The sequence below is a fragment of the Electrophorus electricus genome, chromosome 6, assembly GCF_013358815.1.
Source record: "Electrophorus electricus isolate fEleEle1 chromosome 6, fEleEle1.pri, whole genome shotgun sequence".
Classification (NCBI taxonomy): Eukaryota; Metazoa; Chordata; class Actinopteri; order Gymnotiformes; family Gymnotidae; genus Electrophorus; species Electrophorus electricus.
In genome coordinates this window covers 27,750,127-27,771,533 of record NC_049540.1, presented here as the reverse complement: position 1 = coordinate 27,771,533, position 21,407 = coordinate 27,750,127, and the positions used below count along the sequence as shown (strand labels likewise).

Sequence of the window (21,407 nt, the reverse complement as noted above, 5' to 3'; positions counted from 1 at the left end):
GTGGATACACGATCTAATTCACCAAACCAGATTATTTTCTTTTTCTGTTATTTTTCTATATTTTTCGTTTTTGTGACCATCGCTCGTTTCTCGTGCAAAACCCTAAACTCTCCTTGCAATTTTAAGACGGAGGAACAGCCCGTCGCCATAGTAACTGTTATCTCAGGTGTAATCTTTACACCGTGGGTGCCGTGGAGTAAGAACAGCTGTCCTGTGTACGCTAACTCTGCCCTAAACCTCGGAAAGGTGAGCGGAAAGGGACATTCCCGCCTCTTCGTGGAAATGCGCGGTGTCCGTATCGGCTTGTGGGTTTTACGGTGTTGCGTTCCTAACCCCTGGCGCGCACCGCCGAGCTTGAGCAGGGACAAAGCTTGGCCCGGTCACACTGGGATTTGCCCCCAGCAAAGGGGCCTCATCTTATCTTACCTTAAACTTGCGCCATAAATCTACCCGAAGGGTGAGGCGCTCTTCACCGATGAAGAGCTGATGAAGGTGAGGGTTAGGCTTAGACGTACACTGGATCAGCTTTTTTTTTTTTTTTTTTTTTGTAGTTGGCCTTAGCAAGGGGTCTAAAACTGGTTGCAGAAGCTAACTGCTCTGCTGGTTAGTGTGTTCTGTGCGCCAAGACGGCCAGTTTAATCCGAATGTTTAATAATGATCTGATTAATGTAGCTAGCTAGGAATGTGGATCAGTAAACTGCACCATGGCCTAATGAACTCTGTAAGTTTTTTTTTTTTTTAATAAAGTAGTTAACACCTTTTGGTTGGTTTTGGGCCTCTAAAGATACAATTCTACCAAATATGTGTTTAATCAGCAATAGCTTCTGGTTATTAATAGTCATTCATATGTTTATTATTAAATATTCTAAATAGACTTGACATTACCAAGTGTACACTTTGTCCAAGGAGCAAACCTAAACGCATGCAGGAAGGTGAACACTTTCAGCCAATCACTTTGTTTTACAGTTAAAGCACTTTCCTGTTTGTGATCAGCAGTTTGATGTGTTTTTTTCTTTCTTTCTTTTGTTCTTTCTTTTGTTCTTTCTTTCGTTCTTTCTTTTCGTTTTCTGTGAAATCTCTTGTTCTGCTTTGTAAGGGGGAAGGAAAAGTGCACACACACCAATAGCAACTTGTGGACATTCAGAGGTTTGCATAGAAAGATAAAAAAGACTTGTGTTGCTCTCACACTCCTTTGACTCATGCATGCATACACACACACACACACACACACACAGGAAGTGGGGCCTTTTTCAGTTCCAGCTGACTGTTGTGCCATTGTTTGAGCATGCTACACAGGTGGAGTCTCAGAGAGAGTATCTCTCTCCCTTTCTCTGTCCTCTTTAAATTCGTTTCTGTGTCCTACAGAGGTAACCTCACGCTACCCAAGGTTCCGGAGCCTAACATGGCGCTCAGCGTGTTGGGAGTTTTCCTGGGATTGCTTCTGGAAGTTTCTGCTCATGGACCGTCCAGTGTCGCCAGGAGTTCGTGGAGACATGAAGGTACTGGCAGTTGAGTTTTCTTACGTTTACTGAATACTGAATCTTAACTGGTCTCTCTTATTTCTTTGTGTGCACTGTTCTGGTCATTGAGATGTCAGACTGCTCTGAGTAGCAGCAGTTCCACAGTCTCAGCAGAAAAACTGCACCACCTCACATTTTGATTTGTCTAAGGCCACCCTTACTGAAAACATTTATGGCATTTAGGTGACAGCTTTATCCAAAGCAACTTACAATTATAACTGAGAACAACGTGAGCAATTGAGGATTAAGGGTCTTGCTCAGGGGCCCAACAGTGGCAACTTGGCTTGAACCAGCAACCTTCCAATTACAAGTCAAGTACCTTAACCACTGGGCTACCACTACCCACATTTACAATTCTGAGGGTTTTTTCCTGTTGTTTTTATTATTATTGTTATTTTATTCTCTTTGTTCCATAACAAGACTTGAGTAAAACCTTTTAAACCTAGCCTGTATTTTGTAAGCTGTCAACCTGCTTCTAGAGATTTTGTTTCTAGTATTCTCAAAGTGGTTCTAGAGTGTAATGTAATGTCAGTTTCTGGTGAGGTTTTAGCTTTGAGAGTTTCAGCGACACACATGGGATCATTTTTGTCCTGTGGGGATAGGGGCCGCCGGTTTCACGCAGACGGGCTGACGTTAAATCTTGCCTCATGGATGAACTGTTGGCGCGCGCTGCATTTTGGCTTTTCTAGAGAGTGCCTGAACAATGAAGCCTCGTCCTGAGCAACTGCCAACTATTTATCAGTTTCGTGCCCTTCGCCACATGCGGTCCTCTTGTGCTGGTAGACAGTCTGGCATGCACTTTGCAGAGACAGTTGTGTGTGTGTGTGTCGCTTCCTGTGTGTCCAATAAGAAGAGTGGTGTGTGTGTGTATGTGTGTGTGCGCGCGCGCGATGTACAGAAACAGAATGTCTTTTCACATTTTTACTTTTTAACGTGTGTGTGTGGTACAGACCCAGACATGGATAAACACGTGTGCGTGTGCACACAACACACAGTCACAAAGCCAAGAATATACTGCTGTCAGCGCCATGTAAATCACTGAATTACACCCCCATAAATACTCACTACCACACACCTGCATGGTGTGTTAGATCACACACCTTCTGTCACTGTCATGTAAATGGTCTCATTCTAAAACAGGTGCACACATCTAGGTATAAAATCCATATCTCTCTCTCTCTCTCATATACACACACACACACACACACAGACACACACACACACACACACAGAGGAGGGTTGGAAGAAGCCTGACTCCCACCAGCGGGTCTCAACACTGGGAGGGTCAAACATCCGTCTGACCTGAACATCCTGGGAGCTCAGCATGGTGCCTCTGTGCCTATCTCTCTCTCTCTCTCTCTGTCTTATTCACATGCACATTTGGCCAGGGACACTAAAGAATTTCATCACGTGACGGATCAAGAAAACATGCTGTCACTTGGTGCCTTTTATGTAACCCACAGTTGCCCTCACATCACTGCGTTTAGAACAGTCTAGAAATGAGCACCTAAAGGACCAGGAGTGTCTCCAGTGCAGGCAGGCCGTCCGCCGGGTCCCCAGAAGTCTCTGCAGCGCAGGCCGTGCGTTGGGTCCTCCTGCCCTTTGCAGGCTTGCCAGGATGGCCGATCAGTTTATGCTGAGTCCTTGCGAGCGATTGTGTTTCATTTATTTTCTAGTTTGCAGTTCTTCTTGCCTCTCTTCAGGTTATCCTTTCTCGGAAACCGAAGCTTTCCTTTAACCCCAGCTGGTTGTGTGTGTGTGCACGCCTCTTTCCGCCGGTCTAGACGTGAGCTTGGTAGAGTTCTCTGAGCCGGGTGTCCTCAACTACTCCACCCTGCTGCTGAGTGAGGAGAGAGACGTGCTGTATGTTGGAGCCAGGGAGACCATCTTTGAGCTGAGCCTCAACAACGTGTCCGTGAAGAACAACCAGGTGAGGACGGGCCCTGCGCGACGCCCGGCGAAGGCCGTCATTTATCCACGACGGGTTTAAAGCGCTACTTTTATCTCTTGGAGGTGATGCGCACTTGTGAATCCAATTGATGCTGCTTATTTAGTGAAAGGTAAAGTGACACTACCTGTGATGAGGTTAAATGCTCGTAAGATTAACGTGACTTGATATGTTTTTTTAATGACCGGAGTCTAGTGTTTTTTTTTGGTGCAGGTATTACAAGTGTTTTCTTTCCTTTGTGTACTATTAAAGGTAGTATGGAATGTTCCAGAAAGCCACATGAACAAATGCATCTTAAAAGGGAAGTCCAAAGAGGTATGATTAAAAAATAAACAACTGAGAAGTGGGGGGTTGTTCCTGTATGGTTTCCCTTGTTCTCTGAGCAGTGTTTTTTTGTGTTACAGACTGACTGTCAAAACCATATCCGGGTTCTGCAGGCCTTTGATGAAAACAAACTATATGTGTGTGGTACACATGCGTTCCAGCCACTCTGCGATTACCTGGTGGGTGTGTGTGTGTGTGTGTGTGTGCGCACACCTCCCCTCGAGCTGTAGGAAGCAGTTCTGGAATCTTTTTGGATTAGGAGTTCTAGTGTAACACTGACCACTGAAACATCTGCCATGATCTTAGTGACCTAATACGTAGGGTCTTTGGCAGTAAATGTGTCCATTATGCTCGTTAAAGGGCAGAGCGGCAATCAATTAAGAGTTTGGGATTCATTTCACTATGTCTGCACAGTTGAGGGCAAAATAATCCTGTCCTGCTCCTGAATGAAGCTTTCCTGTTTAAGGGTAAAGAGGAAAGAAAGCTCAGGTTAGAAAGGCCACGCTTTTGGAGCCTGTGATTTCTACCAACGTGTGTTTTTTTTCCCCCCCAGCTTTCTGGCTTGGCCTCCAGCCTGCTGTCTTTCATTCTGGTTGGTCCGCTCCAAAACACAGTCTTAGTTTGGCAGGGCCGTGTAAATCGGCATCAAAGCTGTGTGGAATCAGCTGGTGTGAAATCTTAAAATCGATTACCTTCTCCCTGGTTAGCTATGGTGTAGGTACGCCAAACACATTTTCCCCAGTGACCTGGGCCCTTATGTTGGATAGATCCCCTTTACTCGCATTACTAATCATTACTAATCGAAGACAAACCCTGGATCTACACTCTCGCTCCACCAGGAGGTTCACAAATGTCCTGGTTAGTCAGTGTGGTTAGCTGCCCTGCTAATCCACTGTGGATGTTAGCCTGATGATGTTTTTCCTGTCAGGCACGTAAACAGTAGCACTTCACGCTGAGGTCGATGACTGACTGTTTCTGATTTCTTGGCCAGGAGACCCACCTTCCTGCACCCGGTTACGCGTGTCCGTTCAGGCTGGGGCAGCGTCTTGCCCACAACATGTACATTTATGTTTACATTTATAGCATTTAGCAGACGCTCTTATTCAGCGCGACTTACAAAAGTGCTTTGTCATTTCCTCATAGAACACATCCTAGTAGAGTACAGTAGGTTAGAGTCCAACATACCAATGAACTAAAATACTGTATAAATACAGGGATCACTGCTGATGGCTAGAAGTGCACAATACATATAAGCTCTATCTTAGACAATGATAAGTGTAATAAACAAGTTTAATATCAGTGTAATAAACATTACCCTACAATAAGTACTAATTTAGCTAGTCAATATCGGAGCAGGGTCAGTGGTCATTTAAATATTCCACAAATAGACGGGTCTGCAGTCTGCGTTTGAAGACTGCAAGGGACTCTACTGTCCGGACAGCAAGCGGAAATTTGTTCCACCATCTTGGAGCCAGGACAGAGAATAGTCTCCATGCTTGTCTTCCATGAGACGTGAAGCCTGGTATTTCAAGCCAAGCCGTACTTGAGGTTCGAAGTACTCGAGGTACGGATCGGGCTTTGACCATTGACCTGTATGAATGGGCTGGTCCATTTTTGGCTTTGTAGGCAAGCATCAAAGTTTTAAATCTGATTCGTGCAGCTACTGGAAGCCAATGAAGGGAGCGCAGCAGTGGAGTAACATGTGAACTTCAGAAGATTGAAGAGCAGTCGCGCTGTTGCATTCTGGATAAGTTGTAGAGGAAGACCAGCAAGTAGCGTGTTGCAGTAGTCTAGCTTTGAGATCACAAGAGACTGCACAAGCACCTGGGTAGCTTTCTGCACATCCACGTAGCTCCCGATTTAAAGGGGAAGAAGGATTTTGGATGGGAAATGAAACGTGATCACACCTGAATCACCTCTTCCTGTCTGCTGTTCCATGCCCTTTCCTGCTTTCCCAGTCTCTGAAGGACTTCCAGCTGATCCAGAAGCAGGAGGACGGGAGAGGGAAGTGTTCATTTGACCCCGCTCAGAGTTTCACCACCGTCATGGTCGGTGAGTGCTCTCGGTTAGCAAACACTCCTGAGCACTCCTCGGTACCTCCTAAAGCCTCCGAACACTCCTGGTGTGATGCACCGGGAGAAAAATGTCTGCGTGAAATGTCTATTGATGTTTTGTTGTTGTTCTGAAACATGTCTGTTCCCAAAGGTTTTTTTTAAATTGTTGTTTGTGTTTATTCTTTAGATGGGGAACTGTACTCAGGGACTGCATACAACTTCCTGGGTAGTGAGCCAATCATTTCCAGATACTCAGTCTCTCAGAGCCTGCTGCGGACGGAGTACTCCACATCCTGGCTCAACGGTACACACACGGAGTCTGTCACAGAGCAGTGTGTTGTGGCTGTGTCTGGGGGATTTTACGACACTCATCGCTATTAATCCGTTGATTTTGTTTGTGACAGAGGGCATCAAGGTCGCTCTAATCGGAACGCAAACTCGCAGGCTCTCATGTTTGTGCTGCGTCTTCCCAGCAATGACTGGGACATGGCGGAGTGACTGAGGATTAGGTGCCGGGATTAGCGGACCCTGCAGGGGGAATGCTGCATCTCCATAGGAACGCTAGGTGCGGGGAGACTCGGATCTCGTGCCTAAAGCTCTGTTTTCCCCCGTGCTGTGTGCAGAGCCCAGTTTTGTGTTCGCCGATGTGATCCGAGAGGGAAAGAGCAGTGTGAATGGAGAAGATGATAAGATATATTACTTCTTCACGGAGGTCTCTGTCGAGTACGAGTTCTTTGGCAAGCTATTGATCCCCCGCATCGCTCGCGTGTGCAAGGTGAGCAGGACACGTGTGCCGGCCATCTGCTACCTGCACACCCCCCTAAAATACACGTGCGCGTGCTCCTCTCTCTCCTCCCCCTTTCCTCTCTCTTGGTGTGTGTGTGTGTGTGTCTGTCTCTCTCTCTCTCTCTCTCTCTCTCTCTCTCTCTCTCCTTTCTGTTTCCTAGACTGTCTTCCGTTTTTAAGATCATAACTTTTATGTAGGAGAGACTGTATAGCAATTATTCTCAGTTATTCTCACAAAATAAACCCCAGTGGGGTAACCAAGAGGGCACATTACACAGCTACCATGCAAAGAAATGAATAACTCCACACTAAAAATGGGTTTAATGTAATTAATTAGCTGGTTACATGCTTATTAGCAGTAATTGGTTATACAGTTCAGCAGCCCATTATTCAGAAGCATCAGACCTCTGTACACATTGATTGTCCAGTTAGAATGGAGTATTCAGTTGAACCACGTAAAAGTAAAATATTTCCAAGCCAGCTTCTTCCTGAAATGCTTTCATTCACTTCAGCAAATCATGGTTGCGTCTTGAGATATTTAAAAGGCCCATTTGTGCCAGGGGGACGTGGGAGGTCAGAGGACCCTACAGAAGAAGTGGACGTCCTTCCTGAAGGCCAAGCTGGTGTGCTCCATGCCAGAGCTCAACTTTGTCTTCAACGTGGTCCATGACGTGTTCATACTCAAGACACCTGACTGGAGGGAATCTGTCATCTACGGCGTCTTCTCCTCGCAGTGGTACGAATGAGCGGATGAAACGCGTCACTAATTCTTCCCTTCTGGTTTGACCGGCGGCACACGTTCCCATGTTGTCATGCTGTCACACTGAGTCACCCACCATGAGCACATCAGCGTCTCGATCGGTACAGAAACTGACTGTGACGACAGTGCAGCTGACCTGTATTTGAAAAATGAAGGAAGTGTGTTTTAATTTGACTGAGAGAACATTCCTCCCTCCCCCACTCACTCCTCCGCCCCTCTCTCTCTCTCTCTCTCTCTCTCTCTCTCTCTCTCTCTCTCTCTCTCTCAGGGGGAATATGGGCCTGTCTGCTGTCTGTGCGTATAACATGAGCTCAGTGGATGAGGTCTTCTCCAGGGGCAAGTACATGCAGAAGGCCACGGTGGAGCAATCTCACACCAAGTGGGTGCGCTACAACGGCCTCACGCCCTCCCCGCGGCCTGGAGCGGTGTGTAACCCACCACACATCACCACCATGCTACACTTAAACTAAGCTTAAATGAAACCACACCGTTCACCTTGACAGGCTGAGCGTATGGTGTGGATATATTACGGTGTGAAAATATAGCGAACATGGCGATTTTTTAAAAAAATATATATATTTTTTTAGTGCCTCATGCACTCGTCTCTCGTTTTTAAGAGGATTCAGGAACCTGTCTTTTTAAGTAGCTCAGCGTGCGGCTTCGCTCTGACCGTGTCACGTTCCCTTCACAGTGCATCAGCAACCAAAACCGTCTGCAGAACATCAACAGCTCTCTGCTGCTCCCTGACAAGACCCTGCAGTTCGTGAAGGACCACCCTCTCTTAGCTGACCCCGTCCTGCCCATCGGCAACGGGCCCCGCCTCATCGCCAGGGACACCAACTACACGCAGATCACCGTGGAGAGAGTCCCCGCACTTGACAACAATGTCTATGATGTAATCTTTACCGGCACGGGTGAGTGTGTTGGATGTAGAGTGAAGTGTGGAAACTCTAGAAAATGCTTGGTTACAGCGAATATTCAAGAGTTTGGGGCTTCTGAGCTTCGGTTTGTAAGCAAAGTGTAGTTGTTTGAGACGACGTTAAGGAGTGCAGGTGATTGTGACGTGCCATGTGCCGATTGCAGATAAAGGGTTTCTGCATAAGTCCGTGGTGTATGAAGGAGGTTTGCACGTGATCGAGGAGGTGCAGCTCCTGAAGAACCCAGAGCCAATCAAAACCCTCCTGCTCTCCACACAAAGGGTACAGCAAAAAAACACACTGCAGTTCACACGGGCATGTTCACATGGCATGCGCACACACACACACACACACACACACACACACACACACACACACTGCAACCTTTACCCTGTCTCTGAGTCTCTGACTCTGGTGGCAGTGTTGTGGTTTGTGCTGATGCTGTGAGTTTCTACATGAGCTGGTGTGGCTGCTGAAGTTCACATGAGTTTTCACTCGCACACAAACAAACAAACAAACACAAACAAGCAGCTGAAGTGAGTCTGTCATCACGACTCAGGTGCATGGAAATAGATGAGCTGTAGTCTCACTTAGACGGCCTTGGGGAGTGCATAAGGAGATTTCTGTGAAGGTTATGAAGTCTAGACTTTAAATTATTTCGCTATGACTTCCTGTCTTTGGATTAAGTGTGTGTGCATGCGTCAGTGAGGAGAGTGGTGGAATTCATGAAACCAAAACACCAGAATCATGTATTTTCAGCTGTTGAGGAAAGGAGAAGTTTCCAGCTGTGGAGACACAAAGGCTCTTTAGACAGATGACTAAACGGGCCCCACCAAGAAAAAATAAAAACACAAAACCTCATACATACTCTTTCCCTGTGTTTGTTTTTTTTGCCTTTGTTTTGTATTAGAACATACAGGTCTCACTTGCACATTCATAGATGCATACCAAAGTACCTGCTTACAACACCTCATTACTACAATATATCTGCTGAGCTGTAGTAAGTTTAGAAAGTACATTTAAATTAGTAATTGTTTCTATTCACGCACATTGTGTGTGTGTTTTGCCGTCTTTCACAGGCCAGATTCCTGTACGCTGGTTCTGACTCTGGCATCGTCCAGTCCCCCATGGCATTTTGTGACAAATACACAACTTGCGAGGACTGCATCCTCTCCCGAGACCCTTACTGCGCATGGGAGACGCGCACCACTTCCTGTATCGATATATTCCAGAGGAAGGATCAGCACCGGTTAGTGGCGCCTTCGCTCCTGATCTCGCGTACGCTGGTGGCCTGGTCAGCTCACCTTCTCCTTGTGCCAGAGCCACGCTATCTGCTTCCTGGAGACCGTGCCTCTTTCTTAGAATGCCCCCTCCCTGTCCAGTCACATCACGTTGCATGTGACAACTGTCTAAGCGTTGAGAAAACTCATTTCAGAGGGGATTAATGTTTATTAATCCCCTCTGAAATGAGTTTTCTCAACGCTGAGACAGTAATCAAAAGCACCGTCTCCCAGGAGAGGCTGAAGCCTGTGTTGCAGTAAAATGACAATTAGTTGTGATCTTTCTCTCCCAATCATCTTTCCACCTTTAGGAAGTTGCTTCAGAACCTGCAGGGAAATGCAAGCATCTGTCCTGCGGGTGAGTACCGGAGACGGCCACTAGGGGTCAGGCGATGTGCACGGAATCTGATCAGCACTTTTTGACATGTTTGGCACAATTAGAGGATCAGGAAGTTTTGGGTGAGGTCGAACTCCTGGTAGCTTTAGGCTTTGGCAGTTTCACCAGAAGCCTGGTGTCGCCGTAGTTCCAGCAGCCAGGAACCCACCTGCTTTGTAATGTTGGTGAAAATGATAGAGCTGTCGCAACCATGTAACTAGTCAACTGGTCACATGACCCAGATCCCTAATCTGATGTGTGTGTCAGTACATCTGTTGCAGTAAAGAACTATGGCCTCCTTCTTCTCCAGCAGTGACACCCCGCTCGTCAGAGACCTACCAGCAGGTGGCGGTAAAGCCCGGAGGTTCAGCGGAGCTGCCGTGCAAGGTGCGGTCCAGGCTGGCCCGGGTGCAGTGGAAGGTGAATGGCAGCGACCTGACCGAGGCCGCCCACTTCCTGCAGATGAGGGACACGGGTCTGCTCGTGTACAGCGCGGCGCCCGAGGACCAGGGCCGCTACGAGTGCTGGGCCGTGGAGACGGCCGCGGGCAAGAACTTCGTCCGCCTGGTGGCCGCCTACCGCCTCCGTCTGGACCTTCCGGAAAGGGCTCGTCCGGCAGCCGACGTCGTGGCGCTGTCCTATCCAGACGCATCCGCGGAGGGTGTCGCCACAGCAGAGGCCAAAGGTAATAGCGGTCACACAGCAGGACCCCCTCCGCTAATGTCGTCTCCACCGCCCACAGAGGCGTCCCCGCTAACCTCCGCAACCACGGGCCGCGGCGTCGGCGCCGAACCTCAGCCTAAGCTCCTCCCCCCTGCCAAAGCCAGCCACTCGCCTCCGAGGGCCGACGCCCTCGACCCCTCGGCTCGGTTCCTCCAGCACGACAACAGCAGCGCCTTGCTCTTCCTGTTCCTGCTCTTCTTTCTCCTCTTCCTGTGCGCAGTGGCATACAACTGCTACATGCGGTACCTGCCTGCACCGTGTCTCCGGCTTCGGGCCGCGCTGCTCGGGCCTCAGAAGAAGCCGCAGCCCGAGTACGTGGCCTGCGAGGCGGGCCTGATGGAGACGGCACCGGACAAGCCGGACCCTGCCGGAGCGCCGCACCAGAACGGTGCGCAGCAGCAGCAGCTGCGTGCTCTCCGAGACACTGGCTATGAGACGGAGTCGGAGTGCGGAAACGTAAAGGGCCCGTCGCACAGCTATGAGGAGGGCGACAACAACCCTTCAAAAGCGCGGCCGTTCGACGTCGACTGCGAATCGCAGCCGATCGAGTACGCAGACGCCGACGCGCCTTACTGAGTCGTCGTGTGATTACCGCGTGGAGTGTAATGCCAGCGTGATGGCTACAAAAAGACCACCAGGAGCAGAGAGCGTCAGCACAGCTGGAGTGTCGTCTGTTGCCTTCTTAAAAGGCAGTTTCACGTGCCTGCACAATGTCTAGATAGCTTCAAAGGCAACACTGTAAAATCTCACAACCCTGCATAGAGATTTGACTGGCTCTTTAGCCTACTGGTTTGGAACTGGCCTTTCTAAGAGTGCGTAAAGTTCCTTTGGTGGAGAAAGAGCAGAACTAGTTTGTGTGTTTTTGTAAACAAAAAGAAGAAGAAGAAGAAGAAGAATTCCACATGTGATTCCAAATTGGAAACATTGTTTACCAAATTGGTAAGTTTGAATGTTTTCCAAATTGGAGCAAGGTATTGTGGGGTGTGGGAGGCAGGGCAACGTTTTCTTGTTTTGTTTTGTTTTTTTATCCCCCTCCACCCCCGCAACATGCCCTGAAGCCATGAGAAGGAAGTTGATGTCCGTGGCTCCTCCTTCTCGGTGTGTTACTCTCAGGGACACAAGTTTGCCAAATCCCTTTTAGATCTGCACATCCAGTACCCCAGTATCACCAGTGACGCCCATCCCAGCAAAGCAGCTCACAGGCAAGAGCATGGGCTGGCCGAGCCGGCAGGGGGCGGGGCCAGAACCGGAGTGTGGCCGTGAAGTGTCCGGCTGAACGCTGCACTTGGCAGAGTGATGAAGAATGGAGACGAATACACCACACAGCCCAAGATGCCCGATCCTGCTGAAATGGAGAGAAAAGATCAATACACCTCTTTGGCCAAGAACGGTGTATCAATTTTTTTTGATGGGTCTTGTGCTTCTGTTCCTGCGCTGTCAGTAATGGGGGAGTGGGTGGGTGCGCACATGCGCACTGGGGGTGGGAGAGGGCAATTCCGACCAACTGGGGGGGGGGTTTTAGGACACTTACCCCCTCACACAGATACTTATGTCATTTTTGACACTGAGCTGCTACCCTCAATTTCATCCTGTGAAACTGGAGTCCCAGTAAATGTATTCTGACTCTTGGTGTTGCTGGCTTGGTTCTGTCCGTCCTGTGGTCTTATACGTGTATATGTGAAAGAAAATAATACTTTTCCCAGTACTGTCCCTGTGTTTCCCAGAACATTTCTTTTCCTGAACAAAGGAGAAGCTTTACAATTTAGATGTAAAAAAAAAAAGTGTGTGTTGGAGTTGCCTGTATCGGTATGTTTTCATTCTTAACGAACAGGTAGGTTCTGTCTGGAGTTGCGGGTTCTTGTCTCGTTGTATAGTCTTTGAGAAGTTCCCCGTTCTGCCTTCTGCCTTGCCTCTCTTCCCACATACCCAAGAGAGCCATTTCTAAGTTCCTTTCTCATCTTTCTCTCTCTCCTTCCATCCTTCTACTCCTCTCCCTGCACAGTTTGCTCATCTGTTCTTTCCTCCCCTGTCGATTCCTCGCCCCCGCCTGCCTCGGGAGGCGGCCTCTCCGTGTCCCGCTCCTCCCCTGCCTTTGCCGCGTCTGCCTGGGGGGGCGTGGAGGGCGGGGGGGCTCGCCTGTTGCCCCCGTTGCTGCAGGAGCAGTCTTGGGGGGTCTGCTCCCACCAGGCCTTTCTCCTCTTCTGCCTGGCCCTTGGTGAGTGGTACCTTTGACCTCTGCCTGGCGCTCTCTCTCTCTCTCTCTCTCTCTCTGTTCCCCCCCCCCCCCCCCCCCCCCAAAGTTTTGCATGTTGTGGACTTGTGTGTCTCTCTGTCCAGCTCTTTCTGACTGCTTCAGGTCTCCCTTTTCCCAGGATTACTAACTTTATCCCTCTACTTATTTTTTATTTTTTTTGTCCAACCTGGTCACACGGTACTCCAGAGTCACTTCCTTCCCTTAGTATTCCGCTTTCACCTTCACAGGTGGGACGGCAGGATACATGCCTCTGATAGGGCAGTGCAGGTTTATGCTGTACGTCAGGTTGTGGGGCTTTTTGTTTTGTTTGGTTTTTTGAGGTCAAAGAGAGGAAGCTGCTGTGGAGTATTGAACTGATGCATGTTGCCAAATGTTCATACCTTGCCATCACTCTCTCTTCATGGGTGGGATCTGTGATCTGTCACTTTAAAAGGCGCTGGTACAAACAGGGTTTAGGATTCAGAGGCCTCTTCACATGATACGTTGGCCAGTATTTGATTCAGTTCTCTCTTTTTCCCCTTTTTCTTGAACAAAGATTTCATTTTTAAATAAATTATTTTGCATTGTTTTTGTATTTTCTGTTAGAACCTGCAAATCAAGACTTAATTTGTGTGATCCAGAGAGTACGTTAGGAAGCGTTGCCTTGGGGCAAACATTTTTTTTAAAAGGAGCTTCTTAAAAATTTTTGGAGATGTCTGTTGAAGATCTGCCAGAATGATGCATTTGGCCTGGTGTATATTTGATCTTCTGCAGTTTTTGTCCTTGTTACCTGGTTATATATCTGTACAGTGTAAATATAAGTACATATATGTTCTGCTTGTACATATTTTTTTTGTTTAAATTCTAGGAAGCTTCAATAAATTTTTAATTCATTTAAGTTGTAGATACTGTTGGCTTCTTCTGTTATGATACTTGGTGAGTGAAGAGACTATAAATGATGGATATACATCATGTCTATTAATAACAATCAAAATATAAGGATTATTTGCAGATATGTGCTAAACATAGATGGGTTATTCCCTTTGTGTCAGTGCTTCATAATGTTTAAACATTATCATAATTTCCTTAGCAAATCTGTCGCCAAGATGGTCACCGTTAAATTCACCACTACAAGGCCTTCTTGTGGTCTAATATTTTGCCCCATTCCATGGTTGTCGGTCTGCTGTTGCCTCTCCAGTCATAAATCAAGTTTCGGAAGGTTATGAATAAGGTAACAGACGTATCATTTAGCTCAGTGGTCGGTCTATCTGGGCTGACCTACAGACACACCCAGATCATCATTTTCTCTGATGGCAACTTGTTGCCAGGTAACCACGGGTACCTTCATTTTTCATGTACACAAGAGGCTCTCTGTGCCGCTGGGCTTTAGTTAGGCGACATCTTTTACTACTGGATTAAAGAGTAATGATTCCTTATATATATTGTAAACTGTTTGATGTTTCAATATTACGAACTAGGACAAGGGAGGCCAAAAGTGTTGGTTTTGAAACGATAATTTTTTTAAACTTTCTCTTAGGATTAAAACTGATGTGCAAATCACAGTTACCAAATAGCGCACACTTGCCAATCCAAAACTCTTACCAACAGAAGTGATCCCAAGACAGAACTGATTTATCCCTTCTTTTTTTTTAAACCCGTAAGACGGTGCACCTGATTTCCGGTTGTGACTTAACAGGCTACAACCCCCTAAAAACACCCTATTCAGACTGTGAACAAAAGCTGCCTTGGTTTTGAAGTGTTCACCCCAAAAGCATGGATTTGACTGAACTAGCAAGCAACCGCTGTGCTTTGTGTTGGGCTCATGTGTAAGGGCCGTTTGTCCTTCAGGGCCCAGTGACGTTAGCGTTCACTGGCACTCGAATGGGCGGAGACTCCACGCACACGTCACGGAGTACAGACACGCCCTCACCCATGACGCTGTCCTTGTGAGCAGCTGGGTGAGGGAGGAGCCTCTGGGCAAACACGCCCAGTACCAGTGTGTCGCCGTGTCCAGTTCTGGAAATGATACGTCGAAAATTGACCTTCTCCCCGGCAGCAGAGGTAATGGATCCAGAGGTAAAGTTCTGGTATGAGTCACTCTAAACTAGTACAGCTTTAAGTGTGGCATCCATACAGATCGGCCCATACGTTGTTTGAAACGTTACATTCCATAATAAGAGACATCTTTAAAGGCTTCATTCAAAAAAAAAAACAAAAAAAAAACAAAACTTTCTTGGGAATTACCATACCGACTAGTGTGGGAACTTTACCTGTCCTGACATTCAGAAGCTACCATTTAATGGCTGTGGTGCCAAAGGTAGTGGGGTTTCACTGTTCCACCACACCTAAGAATCTGTTCCAGATTAATGGCTACCTATTCAGGGAAGAATGGTCTTTGTTATTCGCAGATGAGGCCAATGTCTTCTCTAGAGAGCTGAACGACTGGAGCAACGCACTTGCCGAGCACGACAGACAGCTTCAGAAATGGAAGCAGGCCTGGGTATGTCCACAGTAGGGCTTGTGGTGGGCAAACAGCAACCGGGTGTTGAGAGAGCAGCGCACAGGGGTGCCATTAATCCTGAAGCAGGGGGGCTGTAGTCGGAATGCCAAAAGAACCAACATGGGGCGGGATGAACCAAGTAAACAAGGTGACTAAAAAAGCCATGTCCATCTGCTGTGTGAGTGGGGAAGAAGGCAGCTTTAGCTCTCTGAGCAGAGTATCTGGGAGATTACAACAGGTGAGAGGTCAGAGCTCACCCACTTCTAAGGAGCAGAACACAATTATATGCTTCATTATAAATTAATAGTAACTTTTTTTTAACAATAACTCAGTAGTATAACACTGCTCAATGTAAATGAAGATGTGTGGGAATCCTCATATAGGGAGATCAATAATTCATTGTACATTTAACACACTGGAAAAAATTTCTGACAGTCATTTGAATTTTCTGAAACCTTTTTTTTTTCCAGTGCTGTCCTTTTAAGGGTTATAACTGCAGCTGATACTGAAATGTGCCTCTAACTGCATGTTTTGTGCCATTGTTTTGGTGGTTTTCTTTTGGTGCGACACTGTGTGTTGGTGTGTGTAGTGGAGTTCTAGTTTCTGTCTGGGTGCTAGATCTGCTAAGAAATACATTTGGTGCGACACTGTGTGTGTGTGTGTGTGTGTGGTGGAGTTCTAGTTTCTGTCTGGGTGCTAGCTCTGCTAAGAAATACATTTGCTGCCTGTAGACGTACCACCAGCATCAAACAGCCAATCAGTGAGCGGGAAGGTCTCAGGGGTTCTGCCTTCGCATGCCTTTATAACAGCCTGTGTGGACTAATTATTAATGGTTGCACTCGCATGGAACCACTGTTTCTTCAGTAAATGCTGAGCCTGTGTGTTGCCACCTCTCCAGGAAAGCTGTGATGGACAGGGGGTGCTCTGAGAAGGCTCTGCTCACTCAGGATGAGTTTCCACGGCAATGTGACCTGGAGTGAAATCCCAGGGTGCACTAGCCACGGCTGTTGCCTACACCCAGACGTCCAAGATCTGCTCTGGTTGTGGCTGTATAGCATGAGGGATCTCCTCCTCTCTGGAGAATATATGGAAAAGCTCTCCAGTCACTTTTCTGATGGTGGAAATTAGTTTTCTGAAAAGCAGTGATATTGAAAACAATTCAAGAAGTCATCACGTGGATTCAGCTTGCAGTTAGTGATGATCAGTTAAACTTACTACTGGCCTTTTTTAGTGTGAGGCTTAAATTCAGTTCAAATGAACACAGCATATGCAAAAAAAAACAAAAAAAACACCAAGACACCTAAAATCACATTGTTTTCTCTTCTTTCTTTCAAATGAGCTTTTATGCTGATCTTAGACTCTGGCTGAGTGGTTTAACGTTACCTGTATTTAAAAAATGATGAGCAATCAAGTGTCCCTTTATCCTTCATCCTATATTTTGTGTACACTGTGTGTCTTATTTTACTTTTTGAGCCAAAGGTATGTGTGGTGGTGTTAATTTTAATGCAATAGCCATTTTTGGGGAATAACTCAAAGAAATCACATGAAAGTGTTGTCCAGGCATTTACAATGAACATAAACCTCTGGACTGAAGGTAGGAATACAGTATTCATATATTATGACATCTATTTTCTTTCTAGTTTTCTGCCACTGATCTGATGTTTCCTTTTTCTGTATTCATAAAGAAAGCAATTAAGTTTCATTGCTTTTGATTCATGGAAGGACTGTTAACATGTTTTACACTCCAGGGTAAAGCCTATTATTATTCACAATTGTATGCAACATTGAATACATTTAATAAATCAGATATACAATATGGCAGTGCACTGTTGTAATTTTGATCTTATAGCATTCAGTGTTATACAGATCAGATTATCAGGTGGCATTTACATATAAGCGCCTATACGTCCTCTTAACCATCACTGTCCCTCCTTCCTTCATATAATAACCCTCACCACAGTTATCTGGTTTGAATAATTTATCTCCTCCCAAATGACAAGTCCACTCTCATACTTTGTCGTCCTCTGTGAACTGGGCACAAATTACTTAACTGATGCACAGTCGACAAATGCAGGCGTAGATCAACACGATCAGGTTCAAGGGAACTTCTACATAGAAGACGCTCATTTCAACCCATGCCCCAACACTAAAAGATTTCAAAGCCGCCACACACAAACCAAGCAGCAAGCTTCTCTCCTTTCCCTGCTGCAGTAACAACTGGGCATCGGACTTGCCCTCATCAGCAGTTGAGCCACACCCATATCTTCAAGCAGAGCCTAGTCAGAACATGGCACAGCAGGGCTTAGCAATTTCATGATTTAATATATACCGCTTAAGTACTTGCAGTGCTCAACTATGTGCAATGAAGCAGACAGAGCTGTAAGACATTTAATGGAGAATCCTTAGAAACTAATATTAAAAATGGCAAAATAGCACCCTCTACTGCAAGATAGATTACATAGTTACTCCAAGAAGTACTTTTCCGCACACAAACAACTCAATATGAAAAAGGTGTTTAATCAATAAATTGTACAAGTCACACTGTGTTGGTAATGTGAAAACTGTGATCTTTTCTATATGGCAACCAACAGAAGTGCAGTCACAATTCAAGATTATCGAAAATGAGCTTTTCATTTTTGCTCTGCAAGGCATGTATAACTCAAACACTGGTCCTTTGGTAATCACGCATAGCTATCCTACTGTACACAAGCCAAAAACCTTCAAATCTTAATCAGCATAACTATCACTCCAAGACTCAAGCAAGCACTAAACATAGCACTGCTGTAACCTTTCACATCCTGACATTTTAAAAGGTAGTCAGTGTACTGGAAGTCCAGTTTTATGTCCTAACCAGGCTTCCATCCCTCTAGTACAACTGACAGAACCTCTCAGAACTCAACACTCGGATGATGACTTTAATCAGGTGTTACAGCACTAAAGAGAATTTCATCCTAAAATTTACTTGTTTGTTCAAATCAAGCCCTGTACAAAACTGCATTTTCTGTTCTCCACAATACACGATTCAATTCACCAGCTAGTCTTCTGTTAAGCTGAATCAGGTGCTGCCCAATGATTCTTTGGTTGCCAGTGCGCACCCCATGCTGTGTTTGCAATACAAAAAGCTGTTTACTTTATTTTATAAAAGCAAACAAAAAACCCAAAACATTTCTTCTCCTTGGGCCAGAAAACAGGGACTTTCTGGATATCAAAATGCTAGAGTCACTAAAGAGCTTCAGGAGTCTTGATCACTTAAGTAATAATAATAGAAATCAGGCACTTTGATCAGACAGTAGAAAAGATCCGTTTGTTTAAAAGGCTTTTTGGAATTCCGTGCTGGAACATTCTGCATAGCCTTGATTCCCTGACTGAGCGTAGTTGCTGAGAAAAATCCAGCTCTTGCACAGGAGGTCGTCAACTTAAAGGTCCCAAGTATTCACTGAATACCAGAAAAATCCAGAGGAAGGATCAGAGGAAGACCAGCATCACGGTCATCACTTCTGCTTTGGAAGGGGTCTCCTAAACAACAGGATGTGGGGTTCTGAAAGGTAAGCAACCCAAAAAGAATGACTACATTAAACCAAGAACAAAACACTATGCATGTCTGAAGAAATGTATGGATAATCAATAGTCAAATCTAAACTAAACAACCAATCATGAAATCAACTACTCCATCTCTCTTTTAAACAATCACATTTTAAACCATCTTGTTCAGCTACAGTGTTTATAGTCTATTACAACTGTCCCCAATCACACACAACATTCTGACATGGCCTCTGCCACCTGAACCATTTTACTTGATCAGGGTTTCAGTTTTAATCATGAATACCCAGGTTGACGACGAGTACTGGTACTGGTTTCAGTTCCTCCTCTAGTGACACATTATTATTATTATTATTATTATTTACATTCTCAAACTCAAGGATGCTTTATAGACAGATATCAACTTTTACAAGCACACACACCGATCATACCATAACACACGCCATCATCCACACTGTTGCTTTTGAACCTAGTAATCTGAAGGTTGCTGGTTCAAGCCACCACTGGTCCCCTGAGCCTCAATTGCTCAAGTTGTACTCAGTCATAATTGTAAGTCGCTTTGGATAAAATGCTGTAAATGGGTTTTCCTGTCTACTCTACTGACCAGGTTCGTGGATCATGTAATGCACCCATCCAAGCGACTGCTGCACTCCAAGTCTTCTCCACTCGTCCTCGGACATCAGGTGAGACTTAGGGACCTGCTTGGCCAACTCCCTGGGCAGAACGACGTGCCTGCCAGCCAGCGCGATTAGGGACAAGCACAGACGCAAAAACAGATGATCAGTGATCGGAGGTAGGACAGGTTTCCTTCAGCTGGCTAGTTAACGTTACCTACTGTTGCTCAGGTTTGTGCCAGCTTTCAAGAAAACGAAGGAAACTGAGTGAGCACGACCCAAACAAAATATACGCAATTTGAGAGGAGCCCATTTATCCCGGACAGCTCGCGGATCCCAGCTAGGCTAGGCTAGCTAACTCGCAGGAATGCTACCTCAGAGCAGTTCTGGGAACAGTTCCTTCGCCAGCTAGGACACAAGTTCTGAATATGTGACGGTAATCTAATCGCAAACGAGCTACAGTCTGCCTGACAAACACACAAACTAGGCAGGCTAAGATAAGATAGGCTAGGCTAGGCTAACTCTTCTGGGCTGTGGCTAGCTAAACTAGCCAAGACCCACGCGCTCCAGCTAGACGTAACCTAGCAACCTGTACACCCGCGCGTTACCTGTATTCGTAGAGGTCGTCGTTATATTTATCGGAGTAGTAGATCTGTTTGTGAGCCATGTCGGATAAAAGCGTGAGGAAACCTGAAGTAATAATGAAGGGGAAAAAAAAAAACCCGCGACAGAGCGTGTTCCTGAGCGGTCGCGAGGAAATCACGCGTGCAAGCCGAGAGTTTTGAACGTGCTGTCGAAAGAGACCTCGCGCCTGTGATTGGATACAAGCAATCACGTGACCAAGTAGATGTCCTCGGACATGCTCAATGAGCGAAAGAAGGAAAACGCACACGTGACCGACCTGAAGTGGCGCATTTCTACCGAAAGAGGGCGCAGGTATGTGTTAACGCACATAACTGAGTTGAATATAGAGAAAGTTAACAAAGTCGATTACAAATTAAAACTCGAAATGAGTTGAGTTGAAATCATAAAAACAAAATATGAAACAATAATATGCATAAAAGCAAATAAGATATAGTAGGTGAGAGAAAAAGATCAAGGATAGAAAAGAAGTGAACTAAAAGTAGTGTCTTTAACCCGCGTGTCAGGGCACTTCTATGCTTATTCCATGCTATGTAATACCTTAGGTATTTCTGGACCATGTTCACATCACGTTGACAAATAAATGAATAAATAAAAGAAAATAAACTGTGAGAATAAAAACAGAAGTGAGAATGAAGCTATTGACCAAGATGCTGTAGGTTTTGTTCCACAGCTTTTCCCAAAAGCTTGCGATGCGCTGAAAGTTTTAGGTTTTTACTCCGGCTAGTTCCATTGCTTTCGGAAAGCGTGACAAAAAAGCCACTTAAACGGACAAGACTGTAAAATAACAATTGTGATACTTCAAAGAAACACCTACCTATTAGAACTAGAGAATGGGTGTAAAAATCACTTCTGCATTTCAATACTCTGCAAACTTGTGTAGTTTAACAATAACTTTCATAATAATGCAATTTAAAATGACACAACAAATTTTAGGAAATTAATGCAATTTAAAAAAAATTGTTAGCTTGTATAATTTATGGCAGCAATCTAAAATAATCAAACAACCTTTGATAAAATTACCTTTGATATCTTATCAATCTGATGGATGTCGCTAGTATGGAGCAGTGGCTCAACAGTCCACCAGCTCATAAAACGGCCATACAAACACCACGTAGCCAAGCGTGGTAAGAATAACTGTTTCCAAATCACTTAATTTTCTCTCTACAAATGCCTTTTTATTGAAATAT

General features: G+C 45.7%; 3 protein-coding genes across 10 annotated transcripts in view; 2 read left to right on the top strand and 1 right to left on the bottom strand.

Annotated features, from left to right (window-relative positions):
- LOC113573722 (sema domain, immunoglobulin domain (Ig), transmembrane domain (TM) and short cytoplasmic domain, (semaphorin) 4D) overlaps positions 1 to 11,705 on the top strand; it is a 36,118-nt gene extending 24,413 nt beyond the window's left edge. For 6 of the 8 annotated variants that reach the window (XM_035526965.1, XM_035526967.1, XM_035526966.1 and 3 more), the window contains 14 exons: positions 1,366 to 1,499; positions 3,305 to 3,450; positions 3,721 to 3,783; positions 3,873 to 3,971; positions 5,751 to 5,844; positions 6,034 to 6,150; positions 6,470 to 6,621; positions 7,193 to 7,368; positions 7,661 to 7,817; positions 8,084 to 8,306; positions 8,476 to 8,591; positions 9,389 to 9,558; positions 9,901 to 9,947; positions 10,276 to 11,705. In XM_035526965.1, coding sequence (XP_035382858.1) covers positions 1,366 to 1,499; positions 3,305 to 3,450; positions 3,721 to 3,783; positions 3,873 to 3,971; positions 5,751 to 5,844; positions 6,034 to 6,150; positions 6,470 to 6,621; positions 7,193 to 7,368; positions 7,661 to 7,817; positions 8,084 to 8,306; positions 8,476 to 8,591; positions 9,389 to 9,558; positions 9,901 to 9,947; positions 10,276 to 11,264 — 2,683 coding nt within the window. In that variant the 3' untranslated portion in view covers positions 11,265 to 11,705. Of the gene's footprint in view, positions 1 to 29; positions 247 to 1,365; positions 1,500 to 3,304; positions 3,451 to 3,720; positions 3,784 to 3,872; positions 3,972 to 5,750; positions 5,845 to 6,033; positions 6,151 to 6,469; positions 6,622 to 7,192; positions 7,369 to 7,660; positions 7,818 to 8,083; positions 8,307 to 8,475; positions 8,592 to 9,388; positions 9,559 to 9,900; positions 9,948 to 10,275 lie in introns of those variants that run through there. The other 2 variants (XM_035526972.1, XM_035526968.1) reach the window with 2 other exon arrangements.
- Positions 11,305 to 17,237, top strand: LOC118241550. Its single transcript, XM_035527139.1, has 7 exons — positions 11,305 to 11,337; positions 11,802 to 11,890; positions 11,981 to 12,078; positions 12,574 to 12,903; positions 14,770 to 14,997; positions 15,330 to 15,421; positions 16,320 to 17,237. The coding sequence occupies exons 1-7, from the start codon at positions 11,305 to 11,307 to the stop codon at positions 16,347 to 16,349; spliced, it is 900 nt and encodes a 299-aa protein (XP_035383032.1). The 3' UTR covers positions 16,350 to 17,237.
- Positions 17,238 to 17,918: 681 nt separating this feature from the next.
- On the bottom strand, positions 17,919 to 20,341 carry zgc:86839 (CKS domain-containing protein). The gene is made up of 3 exons (XM_027004184.2): positions 20,184 to 20,341; positions 19,566 to 19,693; positions 17,919 to 18,959 (listed from the first exon to the last, which is right to left on the bottom strand). The coding sequence occupies exons 1-3, from the start codon at positions 20,240 to 20,242 to the stop codon at positions 18,913 to 18,915; spliced, it is 234 nt and encodes a 77-aa protein (XP_026859985.1). The 5' UTR covers positions 20,243 to 20,341; the 3' UTR covers positions 17,919 to 18,912.
- Between the last annotated feature and the right edge of the window lie 1,066 nt (positions 20,342 to 21,407).

Bases quoted from the DNA above. Each gene is read 5' to 3' on its own strand.
- LOC118241550 (XM_035527139.1), top strand. From the start codon at position 11,305: ATGGCTACAAAAAGACCACCAGGAGCAGAGAGC. The intron at 12,079-12,573 runs GTGTATCAATTT...GTCTTTGAGAAG, and splicing joins CACCTCTTTGGCCAAGAACG to TTCCCCGTTCTGCCTTCTGC. The intron at 12,904-14,769 runs GTGAGTGGTACC...TTTGTCCTTCAG, and splicing joins CCTCTTCTGCCTGGCCCTTG to GGCCCAGTGACGTTAGCGTT.
- zgc:86839 (XM_027004184.2), bottom strand. From the start codon at position 20,242: ATGGCTCACAAACAGATCTACTACTCCGATAAATATAACGACGACCTC. The intron at 19,694-20,183 runs GTAACGCGCGGG...GCTGGCTGGCAG, and splicing joins GACGACCTCTACGAATACAG to GCACGTCGTTCTGCCCAGGG. The intron at 18,960-19,565 runs GTCAGTAGAGTA...CTTACCTTTCAG, and splicing joins TTACATGATCCACGAACCTG to AACCCCACATCCTGTTGTTT.